Below are 17,084 nucleotides of genomic sequence, written 5' to 3'. Positions count from 1 at the left end.
TTATAAGTAGTTTTAGACATTTAGCTTTTCATCTCGTTAATGTTAACATGATTAAATGTGCATGGCTTTTTTCTCTCTAAAAACTTGAAGACCAAGAATAATCTGTAAATGGCTTATGATTTCCTAGGGGGTTTAGAGCACTGTCCTTTCGAAATGTAATACTAGCTGTTAGAAATGTTTAATCATTGAATAAACCTCAAAGGAAACATCAATATCAGGATTATACTCGTCAGGCTTTTGGACGATACCAAAGCTAGCTGAATATCAGTGCGCACTTGACAACAGCAGTACGAACGGGGCAAATTCTATTCTGTAAACGCTGGGTTACGTTGTGGGGTTTTTTTGTTTTGTTTTTTTTTAAGCGTGTGGATCTTTTTGCCAATTAGCTGCATATAATTTTTTTCAAAAGGTGAACTCTTCTGTTGGTAAAGCTTCAAGTTGGTGGAAAAATTGTTTTCAGGTTAATTCAGGATAGTGACACCTCGGAGAGGCGCTCTGTGCACAGCTCTATCTATGGAAAGACGAGGGGGAGGAGGTCCAAGAAGTCACCGAAGTATTGAGCAGGAGGCTGGAAGATGTGGTGCTGGAAGGGGGTGGGTTTTTCTTCCCATCTCTCCGCAGCCTGTCTTGGTAATACATGACTAAAAATTATTATTTTCCTAGCATCTTAGGTGTGAAGCTGTAAACATGGGATAGCAGTATTTACAAGCTGAGAAGTGAGACAGAGGAAGATCTGAGAAATGTGTTCATGTTTGCACAGCTGAATTAGACTGAAATTAGGAGCTGGTGTCCTGATTTCTAGGCCTGCGCTGCATGTTCTTAGCTGTAATGAAGTCCTTGGTCCGGGCTTTCTGCACCTCGGTTTCCTAGGGGCTTCCTTACTTGTGGATTTGTTGAATACTGTATATTTTTCAAATTCTTTTATTTACACCAAATATGATTTGCCCCCAAATTTAACTAGCTGATGAAAGTAAAATAGCATTCATAAATGAGAATTATTGTGGTAGAGGTTAGTGGTCTTGTCACTGGCTGGCAAAACCGCAGGTGCAGTTTTAACGAGTCCTGGCATTAATTTCTTTGGCATTTGTATTATGCGAGCAAGTCATTTGGCTTTGCGTTTGCCACACACAAAAGAGCAGAGAGACTTATCTCCTTAGCCAAATGCTTTTTGCACTTTAAAGAGTATTAGGATCACTGATGGATCATGATAGAAGCTGTGACCTGCTGGGTTTCAGATAGGCGATTTCATTCGTCAACCTGTCATTCCTTAAGCTATTTTGTCTCCCTCCTCCTTCCAGCTAAATTTCCTGTTGATAAAACTGCTGCTATTGCCTCTCTATCAATTAACTCTTGATACAGCTTTGGATCCCTTCTTCAGGACCTCTTGTGTTTCCCTTGCCTTCCCCTCTTTTTCTTCTCCCTTTTTAAGAAATGCTGCATCAAACTGGGCTGCCTTGTGAATGGCAACAGTTAATCCCACCCCCCCCCACAACCTTTCAAAATTTACACGTGAGCTTTCAGCAAAAGAGACTCCTTTTTTTGTTGATTATAAGTTTTCTTTTTGACAAGTGCCATTAAATAAGAGATTTTTAATGCAGGTGTCAACATTTTTAATGTGGAGCAGCATCTCCGCTGACACAGTGCAAATGGAAAGGCAGGGGAATTTTGCTGAGCAAAAATTGTCTCTGGTAAGCACTTTGCTTGGCCCTGGGGTACATGCATAGAAAATAAAGCACAAGGAAGTTGAAAGAGAGCAGTGTGATCTCTCCCACCATGGAAAGGCCTGGAGACAAGTGGACAGTGAGAAGCAGGGCTTTGAAAGCCCAGCAGAGATGACAAAACGGACGTATGGGGGAAGAGTCAGTACGAGGTCGCTGGCATTCCAGATGGGTCTGTCATTTGGGTGTTCTTGTGGTGTGAAGCCGAGTGAAGGCGATCAGATCTCTCTGTTTTTGGAAAGTCTTCCAGCAGGTCACCATGGTCTGTTACATCTTCTTCCATAGTTGAAATTCAAGCATAATTTCAGCATAACATGTGTGCTGTGTGCCTATCAGTAGCATTGCACTTGTAGGTGCTCTTCAGACAACTTGGATGGATTTGATGTGTGTTTGTGTGTGTGTGTGTGTATATATATATATGTGTGTGTGTGTGTGTGCGTGTATATTTTTTGGTATGTTTTGTTTTGACTATACTGTTGGATTAAGGGAACGAAGCATGCATGCAACTTCCAATCTTTTCTATAGCCACGTATAAATAAGGAATGAAGCTTAAACACACTAGGTAGGACTGTTATTAATTCCCTCCCCTCAGCTAAAACCTTTTTCCCTCTTCTGTGCCTTAATTACATTCACTGCTGCAATGGCACTGTTTGTTGCACTGCTACAAAATGCAGACTCGGTCCTCTTAGGAGACCTAGTGGCATGACTCCCACTGACTTAATTACAAAAGGTAGCAAGCCCAGTCTTACTTTTTTGTATACATGCATATATACATATGTACAAATTATATGTGTATATATGTGTATATATAAGTATATATACACATATTATATTTTGTGTGTGTGTATATACATATGTACGTAAAGAGACAAGTTTGGATTCTTCTCTGTGCATGGCATAAGTGCTGGGTGTCCTCAGTCACAGGGTTAACTTGGCACATGAAAGATTGCAGAAGGTGGTGGTTAGAACAACTTTCAAGAGTACATGGTGTACTGCGTTCATCCACTGGCACTGCTCCCACAAATACCATCGATCTGCAGCTTGTCTGGTTGCTCATCCCACTCGTTCGCTGCTTCTAGCAGTGTCTCCTGCCTTTGTTCTTTTCTGATACAAACAAGTTCATGTTTCAGATCCTTCTAAGCTGATGGCTGCAGAGAACATATTTATGAGATTAACATAAGTGTCTGCTTGCTGCTTCAGGTGCAAATGAGTTGAAGAAGTATCTGAGAGCTACTTGTTTAAACCAGGAAAAAAATGTTCCATGAAGTGTTTGGTTGCCCTTCATGCAACATTGATAATGTTGTGTTGCCGTCTTCAATTGCAGCTTCATCCTCTGTCCTAGTCTAGCAAAAATACTGCTGTGAAATGCCTGTGTGCGGAGCATTGGTCTGCCCGAACTGTCCCACTACTTGCGTTGGCGATTGAGATACGAGTATGCTACTGATATCTGCATATCTGACTTGTTGCCCATCTCTTTGCTTGAGTCTCATAAACTAACAGCAGATGTCAGTGTTGATATTTCTTCTTCTTATGCCTCTGCTGGTGCATCTACGCTTTTTTTATGATGTACTTTATTCTTGTCCCTTGTGTCTCCTACTATCTTGTCGTGGCCCTCCCCAGTTTCTTGTCAGGTATAGCTTGTGTGGAACTGTTCGTTCTGCATATGTTTTGGGGTGTAGGATGCAGTTTTGGCACGTGGGCCTCCGGGCCATTTGAGTGTTCAGTTCAGAGTCACAGTGGGTTGTGTAGGGCTGTTTGCACCTCCGTTGGTGCTGTTGGTGTTATGGTGTTATGCATGTGTTAAAAAAAGAAGTAAAATGCTTTTAAATTATCTTGACTGTTCCCAGAGTGCTCACTTCTATTTTGTGAGGCATGATGCTGCTGTCACTGGAACAAGGCTGGATTTTGGCCTGGCCGTTTTCCCCTGTCTCTCTGCTTGTTTGTGGGTTGCTAATTCTTGCTCAAGTGTCTTGAGTGAACATGAAAGCTTAAAGCCCTCAAGTATCAACCTACTTTGCAGGCAGTGATTGTGGCTTCCGTAAATGGGGTTTTGGTAAATGGAAGAGTCTAAGTAAGTTATATAACTTAATCCTTGGGCTTCTAACCTCCTTCCCAAGTTATTGTTAAAACTAATCCTTTCATTTCTGTGTCTGCTGCTCCCTCAAACTGTATTGTGTCCGGAGGGTGACAGTGCGAGGGCCTAAATGCAACGTATCCTTGCTGCGTAAAGGTTATTACTGCTTTTTATGGGTAGTAACTAGGAACGGATTGGTATGAGGGAGGGCAAGGTATGTATGAGAGAATAAAAGATTCCCAGAGTGGAATAGTAGCTATGAAGGAGGAGAAACCAAATGCAGTATATTCTGAAAATAAATGTGAAGGGTAAGGGAACACCCAGGAAGAGCCACATTCCTTATGAATGTGCCACTGCTTGAAGGTCTGGGAGAAGGGACCTGTGAATATAGGCTCTATTCTGTTGACTTGCATCACTAATTCAGGCAGAACCTACGTACCACTGCTCTGGGCAGGCTTGAAAATTCGCTTGAAAAGGAATAATCTGCTCCAGAAACTGTATTTTGGAATTTTGCAAAATTGCGTTTTGCTCTTTGGTTATGAGAGAACTTGCCCAATAATGTGTTAAAGTGAGGCTGAATTTGTGTGGAGAAGTAATATCTTTTATGGGCCAGCAGATGATAGACTAGCCCCAGTTTTGGTCGAGTAAGTTCTCCTTGAAGGCTCAAAAATGCTTAAGGCTAAGCATAACAGTAGTTATGCTTACTTCATTGGGACTATTCGCACACTTGAGCAAATACTCAAAGTGATTTGTTGGATGTAGCTCAAAAAGGAATTTGGAGTAATTAGACCAACTTGTGGAAGAAGGCGCTTGCTAGATCTTTACTTTCCAATTGTGTAATTTGGAGAGCTGTAAGAAGAAGCATCAGGGATGATTGTTGAAAATGAAGTCAAAAAGGATCATGAGAATATAAATTGCTTCGCCCCTCGCCCCCCCCCTTTAAAAGATTTATAACAACACTTTTTTTTCCCTTGGTAAAGAACTTTCAAGCTAGGATTGTGAATTGTATGCATCGAATGCAATCCATCATATGTGTTTTTGTCACTATTTAATGCTGAACTAAGAAAAGAAAAGAAAAACCTATCTGTCAGAATTAACTGAGAGGGACAGTAGTAAGAGCATAGGTCTGTTTATAGGTTTTATTTCCTTTTTGTTAAGGATAGGATCAACAGAACTGCAGCAGTGAAGGAAGGACCAAGACCTATGGTAATATTTGTGATCAATTATAAGACCCACAGAGTATATAACACTCAAATTTTATATGCTCCTTCATGCAAGTTTATTAATAGTATCTACAGCATTGCTTCATGCAGCTCTTAGAGAAGATCCAGTGACTGGAAATGGAAGTAAAGGCAATGAAGGACAGACAGGCTTTTGAGGATGTGTTGGAGAAAGAAGAGAGATGAGAAGTTGTTGATGCTTGCCATAAATGAGGAACCAAAGGGCAGACCTCCGAGACAGGTGGCAATGACGGGGACGTGACTGCTGGATTAAGGCACAGGAAGAGACTGGTTTCAAGGTGGAAACAGCCTCGTAATGTAGGTTTGCAGAATTCCAGCTAGGGAAAAGCAAACTACATTAGATAATGAGATGGGAAAAGAGAAGACCAGTGAGTGCAGACAGAGCGGAAGAGCTGATGGGCTCCAGCCTTTAGCGAATTCCAAGAAAGCCGGAGGATTGTTTGAGAGAGAGATGAAGAGCAGGGACGGTATATGGGTGAATTAAAAACTGTAAGAGAAGCCTAGAAGGTAATACCAACACCAGTGACAGACAGTGAGGCTGAACTTATTCAGAGGCTGCTTAGCAAGGAGGAAAGAGAGGATGTTATGAGAGAACCAAAGGATGGAAGATGTGCTGTTTTGCCTCAAGCAAAATGTCATGTTGACTTGGCTTTGAAAAGAATCGTGATAGAAGTGGGAAAGAGGCCACTGTCTCTTTCTTGCACTGGAGTAAATGCTGTAGCTGTGTTTGTGCTGGCATGAAAAAATGATGATTGTGGTAGTCTGGGAAGGAGCTCGGAGAGCCAGGGGTGATTTTTATTTATTTATGTACTTAGTGGTTTTGGTCCGATTTCCTCCTTCTTTAGGGTCAGGTTGAATAAGAATTAGAAGATAACAAGAGTATTATTTCCTGGGACGTTTGTTAGTGTTATGGAGATGGCTTAGCGATGTTAGACTGCTGCAGACTTGGTGGATGATCTCCGTGTTAAATTTGGTTTTATTAATGAAGAAAATAATCTTCTGGGATTGATGCTGCCCAGTCAATAAAAATAATTACGAAGGTAGGAGAAGGTTGAGAGTGATCTGTAAATAGGACTGTACTGACATCCTGAGGAGTGGAAACGAGTGACTAGATACCATTCGGATAGAACAAGCAAAGTCGCAATTTGAAATAAAATAAATAAATGAAAGAACGAAATCCCTGAGGCTTTGCTATAAAGCTAAAATTTTATTCCCTTTTTACAAAGCTCATCTTCCCTGAAAGACTCGCGAGCCCTTTGGGGCACAGTTAATTTTATGTCCTTGCATATAACCAAAAGAGGAGGAAAGGCTGTTAGACAGCTTGAGTGTTTTTCTTCTTTATACAAATCAAACTCCGTCGGGTGATGAGGGTCTGAGACGGAAGGGATTTGTTCAGCAATTGAAAATTTTCAACCTGCTTCCAAGGTAAGGAAGCTAAATTATAGATCCCAAAACTGGGATCAAAAGCTCCTAACAAGGGATGGAGATAAACAGAAGGCGTTAAGCGAACATGTGGCCAGGTCTTGCAAAACACAGTTATTTTAAGTTTACCTGTACAGGTTTTCATGGATAGCAGTTAGTGTTTATTTAACCACTTCAGTACCAGCTGTTGCAAAGAGTTAATATTACAGGCTTTATGGACTAATAGCAGGTTTTTGAGACCTAAATGCTCTGGCTGGCTGAATTGTCCGTTGTGCACACAGGTTGCCTTCCAAGTACGCACTCTTGTTGCAAGTGGGCTCATAGAGCTGTGTGATTTTTAAATTAATTTTCTTCTTCTCTGAGCAGAACTGCATGCCTGGGAAGCTGGCACAGCTTAGCCAATGCGCAATATATTATATAAAAAGTGGCCTGAGCTGTAGCTTTCTAATGAAAGCATTACTTTGTGTTGGAATTTGCTGTAACCATAAGCTTTTGGAACAAATTATGCTTAAAAATCTCCCTCCTCCCCCACCTCCATCATAATTTATTTGCTGCTTTTTCTGCTGGAAAACTAAAGTGAAAAGTGATGTTCGTTTTTATTTCAAGTGTCCATAAGTTGCTGCTAAGCCTGAGCAGCAGTTTTGTTTTGTGTGTTAACGTTAGTGATTACAGCTACTGCACTAGCTAGCATTTGCTTTCTAATTAGGCGATGTATGGATTTAAACCCCAGTAAACATTGCCTATTGCTAAAACTTGCAAAACCGTGCACCAGGCGGTTACTAAGCACTTAAACGTTATAGCTTGCGCCTGAGCTCCGAGCGATGCCGTCCGCGCCTAGCGGGCCATCTCATTAAGCATGTGAAGATATCTCACCAGGGAATCGGATTTCTGCATTTCAAAACAAAGTAAAAACTGGAATGACTTCAGAGATCGGTAGAAAATACAGTGGGGGGATTCCAGAGTGCTTTAGTGAAACAGCTGCATTTTGCAGAGTAGGATTTAGAATCCTTTTTTTGTTTATATTGTGTCAGGTTTTCCCTGTAAAGCAAAATATTTCTGGATTGGCTTTTGCGGCATGATCGTATTCGTCTTTAAATGCCCATCTTAATCAAAAACAATGTTTCTGAAAGAAATGACTGGGCACATTGTTCAGGTTTGAGCATACTTTCGTATGCATGTGTATCTGTGCTATGTAAGCATGGAAACATGTATTAAAGAAAAAAACCCAAACTGCTGTTTCTGGCCAAAATGTGGCGATTTGCTCCTCATTCCTTTCTTTAATTTTTAGTTTAGTCTTTAGTTTTTAGGAAATGGATGTGCCTGCAGTAAGCTGCCCCCATAAGAGCTCTTGGGAGAAAATAGCACAGTCTATTTTGAGTGCACGTGAGCAAGGAGTATGGCAGTCCAATTCCTGAGACTGGATCAATTTCTTATTCCTGACACTTTATTTCTGCAACGTAATGTGAATTATCTTTAAAGTTTTTCTTTTTTTTTCTTTTTTTTTTTTTTTTTTGTTTCCCTCTTCCAGGTAGAGGCGTTAACCCATCAGCCTCGAGCCACGACAGTGCACGCAGTCAGAGATTCAGAGCTTGCCAAACTCCCCGAGGGAGCACTGACATCTATCAAACGCAAATTCCCCCAGGTAAGAAAATTTAAAACGGTTTTCTGTCTATCTCAAAAGATGCCTGAGGAGCTAAAACTCCCCATTACCATCAAGTCCTTGGGGAGTTTCTGCATGACTGATACTTGCTGAGAAAATGTTTTGCTCTCAAGTCTGAGTGATCTTTCTGTACTAGACTTTAACCAGCTTCTCTTCCTTTAGGTTCTCATCTTTTTTGGCATGTCTTATTGCAGTGCCGTTTTGGGTTTCTGGAAGAAGTTCATGCTAAAATGTAGGACATGCATATTTAGCAAAGGGGAAATCACTGAGTGCTGTTGATAATAATTGAAAGTTTAATTTCTAAAATCACTTAAAAATGTTATTGTTCATTTGTCTTCCTAACTAGGACTCGGAGTCAGCTCTTGGTTATATGGGCCTCTATTTCCAGAGCATGGATATTTGGGGGTTGTTTTTCCTCTTCCTTGCATTTTATGCTGCCAGTCCTCATTTTGCAACTGCCATGTCTCTCTGTGTCCTGAAGATTGTGATTGCTCTCTTGAATTATTCAAATCATCTATCTTCTTTAATTCACTTGACATTATACCTTTCTCCTGCAAATCTGGAGAGTGACAGACTTGAAATTTAATTCTTTCATCCCTAAGTGCATCAGGGACATTATACTAAGCAGTAAATCATTGCAGTAGCCTTAAAGGCAGTGCTTTAATGATGTTACTTTTTGATTTTTCTTTTCTCTGAGACATGTACTTATTTTACCAGATATTTTTCAAATCCTTGACTGCAAAAGTAATACAACTAATTAAAATATGAACGTTCTTTTGCTTTCCTAAGACATGTAATAGCTCTTTCTTTTTGACCACAAAATATAAGACCTGTATTCATGTGTTCTCACACAACAAAATTGTGGGGGCTTTATCTGTGTTACAGCTAGGAGAATGTGTTATTTCATCACTGCAGTAAATGTTCAGAAGTGATGTCACTTAAAAATAAGCTTCCTGATTTTCCTGCAAGCATCACTCTTTACTAAGGTGTTTCTGAACTTCTGTTATGGGTTATTAGGTACTGTGGTTCACTAGGTCTCTCCTGAATAGTCCTGTAATTTTGGTCTTCTATATTTAATGTAATAGGCTTCCTAACCAGCTTTATGAACTGGTAGCAATGTGCAACTTCTGTACAGAACTAGCCGCAAAGTAGCTAAAGATAGGGTGACATGCTGTCTTCGGTTGCCTTTTTATATATCACTCTTGTTGCTGATGGATCAGGGAGTGAGAAAATGAGCCCAGTGGAATTTAAAATTGCCTTACTCCCTACATGGTGGATGGCTTTAAATGTTACCAGTAAACATTGAAACAGCGAATTTACTAGCAAACATTAAACCTTTAATCTTTAGTAATGCTTTGAATCAAATACCGATCTGCACAAAGGCTGTGTTCCAATTCTGCCTTTTTGTCTGGGGCAATAATTGATTTCAGTGTCTTTTCTCTCCCTTCCCTCTTCCCGTGCTCCCCGTGGGCAGAATTGATTTTTGTCCTTTTCCTCCAAAGAGCTTTGTTGTTTTTTGTCACTGCAGAGGTGTGAATCTTTGCTTTATAGTTAAAGGTGAACTTGAGTTTTACATTTATAGTACAATTCAAACATATATTTATAATACAATTAAGTGTCTTCCCATGTCTAAAGAAGGCAGTCTACCAGCCACAAATTCTTCACTTTCTTGAATAAGGAATTAGTTTTCTCAGGACTTGCATATAGTTTAGCTAGCTAGTTGCAATGAAACAAAATGCTAAAATGGATCTTTTTAAAGAAATGTGTCTCAAACCAAACTGTTAGAAAAACACATTCTTATTTGCTGCTGTTTGAGTTTTCCAAATTCTAAGACAAGTGTTAAACTGGTACCAAAAGTGTAAAGGCTTAAACTTTTACCATCGGATGTTTTTAGAACAAGCATTACAAACAGAAAGAGGAGCATAAGGTAGACTTTAAGTTGGAGGTTTGTGCTCTTAATGCCTTTAGACTGTCCTAAGAACCTAAGATAAAATGTTTATGGTATGACCTCAAAGTTCACGTGTTTCCTTTTTTTTGTCTGTTAGATCCCTCAGACAAATGGAGACAAGGATAGAAGTGAGTGAGTGAGAGTAACGGAGCAAAACAATCAGGTGGAAGGTTTGAAGTCAAGCCGAAAGTATGAAGTCAAGTGTAAAGTTCAGGCCACATACAATAGAGAAGTTCTGAGCTAGAAATTAATGAGCTGCATACACAGAATTGGTCTGGGTAGCAGTTGCCTAGAAAAGGAATCCAGGGTTTATATAACATCAAAAACTGAACATGACTTAGCAATGTCATGCAGTTGTGGGGGGAAAAAACAAAAACAAAAAAAACCCCCAGCTATGATAATAAAATGCTTTCTGGAGTGAAGAAATTCTTGTATTCTTCCTGATACTGGAGAAGCTTCAGTATCGGCCTGCGGCAGCACACTTGAAGAAAGATGTAGACTGGTTGAAGAGCATCTGGAGGTCAGAAAGGAGGACTGGTGTTTAGGAATATGCCAACCTATAAAGGCAAAAAGAATGACGGGTTAAAGGAAGACATGATAAATATTTCCGAGTACATAAAGCTAGAATGATTTATACTCAGAATTTATGATGTTTTTTTCCCTATCCAACCAGAAGAAATAAAATAATGAGGGGATAGCAGGTACACTTGTTCCTACCAAAGGAGAAATAACTGACTAGGTAGCAAGAGCTAGCTTGTGATTCAGCAGTGTGATGGAGGATTTTCCTCTTAGTCCTCTGCAAATCAGAAACCCTTTTTGGGGGGGGGGGGATGAGGGGGGGTGAGAAGCAGCTGTGCTCCCAGTCAAACACACAATCCCCTAATGATGGATGAGCTTACGTTAACTTGGATCTAGCTCAGTGGAATAGTGATCAATGCTCAAACACGGTTGCTTGCCCCCGAGTTGAGTGAACTGCTTTCTTAGTGCAGAGCCGACCAGAGGAATCCCACGACAGGGGCAATTGCTTTTGTTGTGATCTTACAGGCCTCTATTTTTAACAGCCAACGATTGTGTAATTACTGAGATTGAATTACCGTTTAATTTAATTACCCTTGAGCTTTACTGTTTTCTATCAAGAGTAAAGAACCCTTTAATTCTAGGAGTTGGGGGAGAGACTCTGTGCTGCCTGCTTTTCGCCAACCATGATGTTTTTGTAGATGATCCAGAAAGGGATCTCACTGTTGAATACATCATAAGAAATTGTTGCCTGATGGGTAACAAAATTCTAAGCATGAGTGGTGCTTGCTGACAAGGGCAGTGGGGAAACGAGTGAAACTGTGCTCTGTTGGTCAGTAGAGCAATTCAGGTTCCTTGAGCTGTGATGGACAATCTGAAAAAACTGCACGAGGGACACTTGATACTTGGGCAAGCACCATATGCTTGCCCTCATTTTTTGGTCGTCTTCCCTGGGCATCTGCTTGGTCCTGTCGGACAGGGTACTGGTCTGCTGGGCTCTTTGGTCTGAGCTGCTATAGCTGCTCTTATTCTGAGGGGGGAAAAAAGAGGTGGATGAGCAAGGGGAAGCTAATGTGGGTGCTATGTAACAGCCTAATTTTCGTACTACTTGCCCAGACATGAGAGATGGTATTTCTAGACCCTGCTCAGTCTGAAAAGACTCAAATGCTTATCTCCTGGTCTCTTGGGACAGCATCCCAACCTTGATATGGCATCACAGATGTTCCCAGTTGAAGGTGGTCCACAGTGGAAAACCTCTCCCTCTCCTTTTCAGGATTTGGGCCAGCGGGGGCATAACTCTCTAGCAGAGCGGCCAAGGCACTGAGCCAGAGAGAGCATTTGCTCCTCTGACAGCCTCGGTGCTTGCTTCTGGTGCTACTTGACGCTTTTCAGAGTTGCAGGAGTGAACTGGAATTGATTCTTTCTATTTTCATCACTGCCTTCAGTTCTGAAAAGTAGGACGGAGAATCGGCTCGTGATTTTTGGCATCGTGAAGCAGTTGCGAGCAGGAGCGAGAGCACAGAATTTGTTAACAGATTACAGAGATGTTCTAACATCAGCGTGTAACTTGGATCGCATTTCCTAGATTATCTTTGCCTCTGCTGAGCGGAGATCGCTTTTAGAACAGTCACTTGAAATTTAGACCTGCGGTGGTTGATGGAAATTGCATTGAGAAATTGCTTAGAAGCCACGGGGAAGTGAACTGTGAGACAACCTTCTGGTAGCAGTAGCGCATGCTAGAAAAGATGGATTTTTTTCTGCATCTTCATTTTAATTCTCTTTGTCTGCCCTTGGGTTTTAAAGATATTCAGAACCCATCATCCATCCTGAACAGTGAGTCCTGCTATCTTTGCTGGGGATATTTTAACCAGAGCTTTTCTGAAGTGAATCGAGCCTTCCCTAGGGTTATTGGCCGTACAAAGTTAGCTCAGTAACGCGTGCTTTTTTCAAAACGCTTCCCTCGAGCCCTGGGGGTGTGTTGGGCCTCGTGTTATTTCGGCTTGATGCGGCAGCAATGGAGCAGGGCAGGGGAGGCCACGCTTCTAGCTTTTTCCCTAGGAGAAAGCTTCAGTTCTTCTCTGTGCCCTTGTGGCATTTGTAAAAGTGCCAGAAATTGCTGCAAGTGAACGTTTTAAGACATAGTTTGTTGCTGCTGCTCTCGAGTCTTCGGAAGTTTTCCCATGAGACCCCTTGCTAAGCTCCCCGAATCCGTGGCGAGCGGCGTGGTGATCCGGGGCCATGTAACGCTCCGGTCATGCCGCGGTTTTGTTCACGCTGATGATCTGATTTACCTCCCCTCCTCCCTGCTCCCCATCCCCAAAACCTTAAGGAAGTTGGTAGAGGGCAAAGCTCAAGTCTTGAAATGAGCTCTACAAAAAGGAACCAGCTATTATGTGGTTTTGTATTGACCAGATGGCTGTTATTAACTGTTTTACCCCAATTGCATTTACTTTGTGGAACAGAAAACCCTTGGCAGCCCTGCTTTCCACATTAGCTTATCTGCAGTGGATCTTCATGTGGAAGAAAGCCCGTTTCCCTGTCCTTTAACTAAATCACAAATGTATGTGAAGATCTATAATACCCTGCTCTGAAGGTGTCAATAAACTGTCATTTAACTTATTTAGTTTAAAGGTGTCCTATTGGTTGGCTGATTTGAAGCATAAGAACTTAACTATTAAAAATCTTAGTTTTCAACTTCAAAGTTGCAGGTGAAAATATTTAGCTTAACTGTAGGCCAATTTTGTTCACTGCAAGAATACTATATTTTTGGGTACAGTTGATGGTGTTTTCATTAGAGAGGATCAGAACAGACTCGGAAGGAAAACTACATTCAGCTTTGTAGGGCTGTACGTTGGTTGGATGTACAGGACCCAAACTGGCATGCCAGGTTTGCTCCCTGAGTACTGTAGCCAAAGTTGGTTTCCTAAACCAGGCCTGCGTGCGAACCTGAAGCAAGACGCCGTTGACAGGAGATGGTATGGTCCTTCCGAGGGCTGACCCTCTGCTGTCTTGCATAGGTGCTTGGCTGCTTAGAAACATTGAAAATAACCTACAGTTAAATCTGAACCTTAGTTCAGATGTAAAAGATACTGTTGTCTTCAAGGTGGTGCCTTTCAGCAGTTGCAAAAGAAGATGTTATGAAGCTGTTGAGTGTGACTCAACCCCGTTGTTTGCTGGGGTTTGTTTGCCTTTGTGCTACAGCACGGGGCAGCACACGGAGATGCTCCAACCTCCCCACTTCCTTCCCCCCTAAAATGCCTGCGGCCCCTAAAAATGCTGGAGCTCTGCTCTAGGGGAAAGCCCTCAAGGTGGGTATCTGCCCACCTTGGGACAGGAGAGGCAGGAGATGGTTAAGTGTCCCTTTGCTCTGACAGTGCAGGGCTGCTCATCCAGACATAGAAAGAAGAGCTGAACAAATTCAGACCAAACAATTTTATTCGATATCCAGGATATTTAATTATTTGCATACTCTTAGGAAAGCGATGGCTTCTTTGCTCCTCGAGGTGCTTCCCTGTTCCAGAGACACCTGGGTTACAGGATGGACGTGATCAGATGAGCTCATGGCCGGGGTGCGATTTCTTGGCCTCCTGTGCAGCATGGAGCAGAGCTGATGAATATATTGTTTCATTTTTGTTTCTGTTCTTTTCTGTGTTTCTCCTCTTCTAACAAAGATGGTTTTGTATTACACAGTGCCTTTTAAATTGTTTAATTGTTACTGGTAATAGACTGTGAATTTGGAAATTGGATCTTGATGTAGATTGATATTATTATTATTTTTTTTTTGAGTTTTCCCATGAGTTCTCTAAGTCAATTTAATAGAAAGTTAGTTAAGACAGGAAAAATAGCTTTGTTTAGTACCATCTGTTTCTATTAAGAGATTGTTGATTTGTCAGGCAATCCATAATATTCATAGAAAAATACTTTCCTTTGTATGCACATTTGTTTACAACTGAAATCTCATTAAAATCCTTCTAAAAAGGGCTTATTGTAAAGCAAATCTAAATTTCACAGTTGAGTAGAAACAAGAGCTTTGACTAGAATCCAGCCTTGGGAAAATTAGCTAGGTGTAAACAACAGGTTGAAATATTTTGGAGAATTACAGGAAATACAACACCGGCATAATCAGAGCCGCTGAAGTGTGGGAATGGCAGTAGCTGTGGAGCAAGTGGCACTCAGGATAATACCCAATATGTGAGGCGGATGGAGTACCCAGCTGTGCACTGGTACCATCACTAGCAGGTGACACCGTGTTGTGATACTGTGCGGTCCCTTCACTGAAGGAAGATTGTTTTTAAGACTGAAATAAGCCATCTTGACACAGGCAGATGTAGAGCCCTTGGGAATGTGAAGTTCAGTCCTTGCCCTGCAGTGCACGGGCTGCAGGTTCTGCTGAGAAATTTTACGTTGGTGAAGCCGAGGGGTTGATGGTTCCCCAGAGCCTTTTGCAGTGTTGGATGCAGAAATGGAGACCTCCATGTTCATTGTAACGGAGCTGGGGGCATTGGAGGCTGCTAAAGTAACTTGAGTGGCTCTTGCTTCGGATGGAGTTGTTTCAGAAGCAGCCATGAAGACACGGTGCTACTAGGCAGATGAGGTGATAAGTGGAAAGGCAAAAGCTAGGTTGGAGAGGATGCAATTGTGCTGAAGAAAGTGCCCTGCTGCCATTTCAGAAAGAGAAATACGATTTATCCCATTTAGCCTTGGGCAAAAGTGTTCTGAAGAGATAATCTCAAAAGGTGATTAGGTGGGAGGAGGATCTTCCTTCCTTTGCAAAATGCTTGTGTTTGCTCACAACTGAACGTTCTGCTCTGCGATGGGTGATCTGTTTACGGTTCCCGCAGTGCCCACAAGAGGAGGAGAGCTTTCAGGGCTTTTGGAGAAGAAGGGTACTGGCACACCTGGAATCCCAAGTAGCTTTTGAGATAGAGATACTCAGTTTGCAGTGATTCAAACCAATTTTCTAGCCCTGTAAAGTAGATTTTCTTCCTTCTGGCCTGAAAAGTCTCTTGCCATAGACTCAGGAGAATGTGTTTTTGTTTGCTTTTGGGTTTGTTTATTTTTTTAATTTACTTTTTTGAAAGTTGACCTAAATATCCAAGCGGGTCTCTAGAAGCCAGGCTAACACTGCCAGACCATACCTGCGTATGTTTAGATTGCAAAGCCTTGCAAAGGTGAACTTTCTGTGTCATTTCACAGCTTGAAACAGTGGCGTTGCGTAGTATAGTGCCCTGCCTGTCGCAGGGAGAGGTTTAACCTACATGTAGCAATTTAAAGAGTGTAACTCCGTTTGCACAGGAGCTAATGCCTTTGCCTGAAGGGATTAACTGTTGAGAAAGGGAGCGTGGGATCTGCTCACTGCTACCATCGTTTATAATCATGAGGAATGATAAATTCGGCTTCCTGACAAGCTAAAACATCTCTAGTACAGGGGGTCAAAAAGTTGCGTTTACTTTGCAGGCAGTTAATGATTTTAATCTAATTCAGAAACCTTCCGATGTTCTTGAGAAGTTCAGAACTCCAACTAACTGGCTTTTGGCAGTACAGATTTTTCTTCAAATGGAAGTCCAACCTCAGCTCTAAGCCGAATGATTCGGTGCCAACAGACTTTGCATGTTTATCAGTTTGTGTGGAGGACTTGGGTGTGTGTTTGCAGGGCTGGGTGGATGGGTGCTAGAAGAGACTGCAAAAATCCAGAGTGCGCTCTAGGAATGAATATGCCAGATGTTTCCGGTTGTGCTGGTAAGGCTGTCTGGCCCCGGGCGATGGTTGCCACAGTGGAGATGAGCCTTTTGTGTTTTCAGATGTCTGGGAGCTGCTCTGTGCTCTGGCACCGTGCTCAGGAAAAGTGGCATTTAGCTGGGGGTGGAGGTGGACGTTTGCCTCCTTTTGGGTGTATAGCGCCCAAGTCAATCACTGGTTCGGCTTCCCTGGCGGAGCAATAGTGGAGGCTGTACAGCACACCGCACCTCAGAAGTACTGAAAAATCAGAGTTTCCTCCAGGTCAGTCAGGTTTTCCCTGCAACATTGCCAGACTTTCCTGACTTCCCCCCTTTTTACCTCCCCCAAACTCTCACCACTGATTCCCAGTGCTTTCCCTACAAAATGCACTTACATAGGTTGCATAAGAATAGATGGCTGCAGGATGACTGCTCAGATGTCTGCACCAAAGGATCTGCGTGCCGGTGCCTGTGTTATCTGCCTTTCTCCTGTCTGGAGAACAGCTCGCTGCTGTTCTGATAATGAAGAATCCAACTGCATGGCAGGCTTTTTCTCCCCGCTTTTTTTTTTTTTTTTTTAAGATGCGATGTCCACTGCTGCACTGGTCAGGCTTGTGCATTAAGCTGATCACTGCTGCTGCTGTGCTGGACACCTTTTGGTACATGGGATCCTCCTGGGATCGTTCACGCAAGAGCAAATATCTTGGACAAAGTCGTTTGTCTTCTTAAACCAAACTAGGCTAAAATTAACCCAGCGGGCATCTGGAAGGAGAATGAAATAATTTGTT

General features: G+C 42.0%; 1 protein-coding gene across 5 annotated transcripts in view; it reads left to right on the top strand.

Moving 5' to 3' along the window:
- PNPLA7 (patatin like phospholipase domain containing 7) overlaps positions 1-17,084 on the top strand; it is a 129,252-nt gene that overhangs the window by 43,095 nt on the left and 69,073 nt on the right. For all 5 annotated transcript variants that reach the window (XM_026059647.1, XM_026059644.1, XM_026059645.1 and 2 more), the window contains one exon: positions 7,984-8,097. In XM_026059647.1, coding sequence (XP_025915432.1) covers positions 7,984-8,097 — 114 coding nt within the window. The remainder of the gene's footprint in view (positions 1-7,983; positions 8,098-17,084) is intronic.

Source organism: Apteryx rowi, unplaced genomic scaffold, assembly GCF_003343035.1.
Source record: "Apteryx rowi isolate R43461 unplaced genomic scaffold, aptRow1 scaffold_16, whole genome shotgun sequence".
Lineage (NCBI taxonomy): Eukaryota > Metazoa > Chordata > Aves > Apterygiformes > Apterygidae > Apteryx > Apteryx rowi.
The sequence above is the reverse complement of the archived record's forward strand: the minus strand, read 5'-3'. Positions and strand labels throughout refer to the sequence as shown.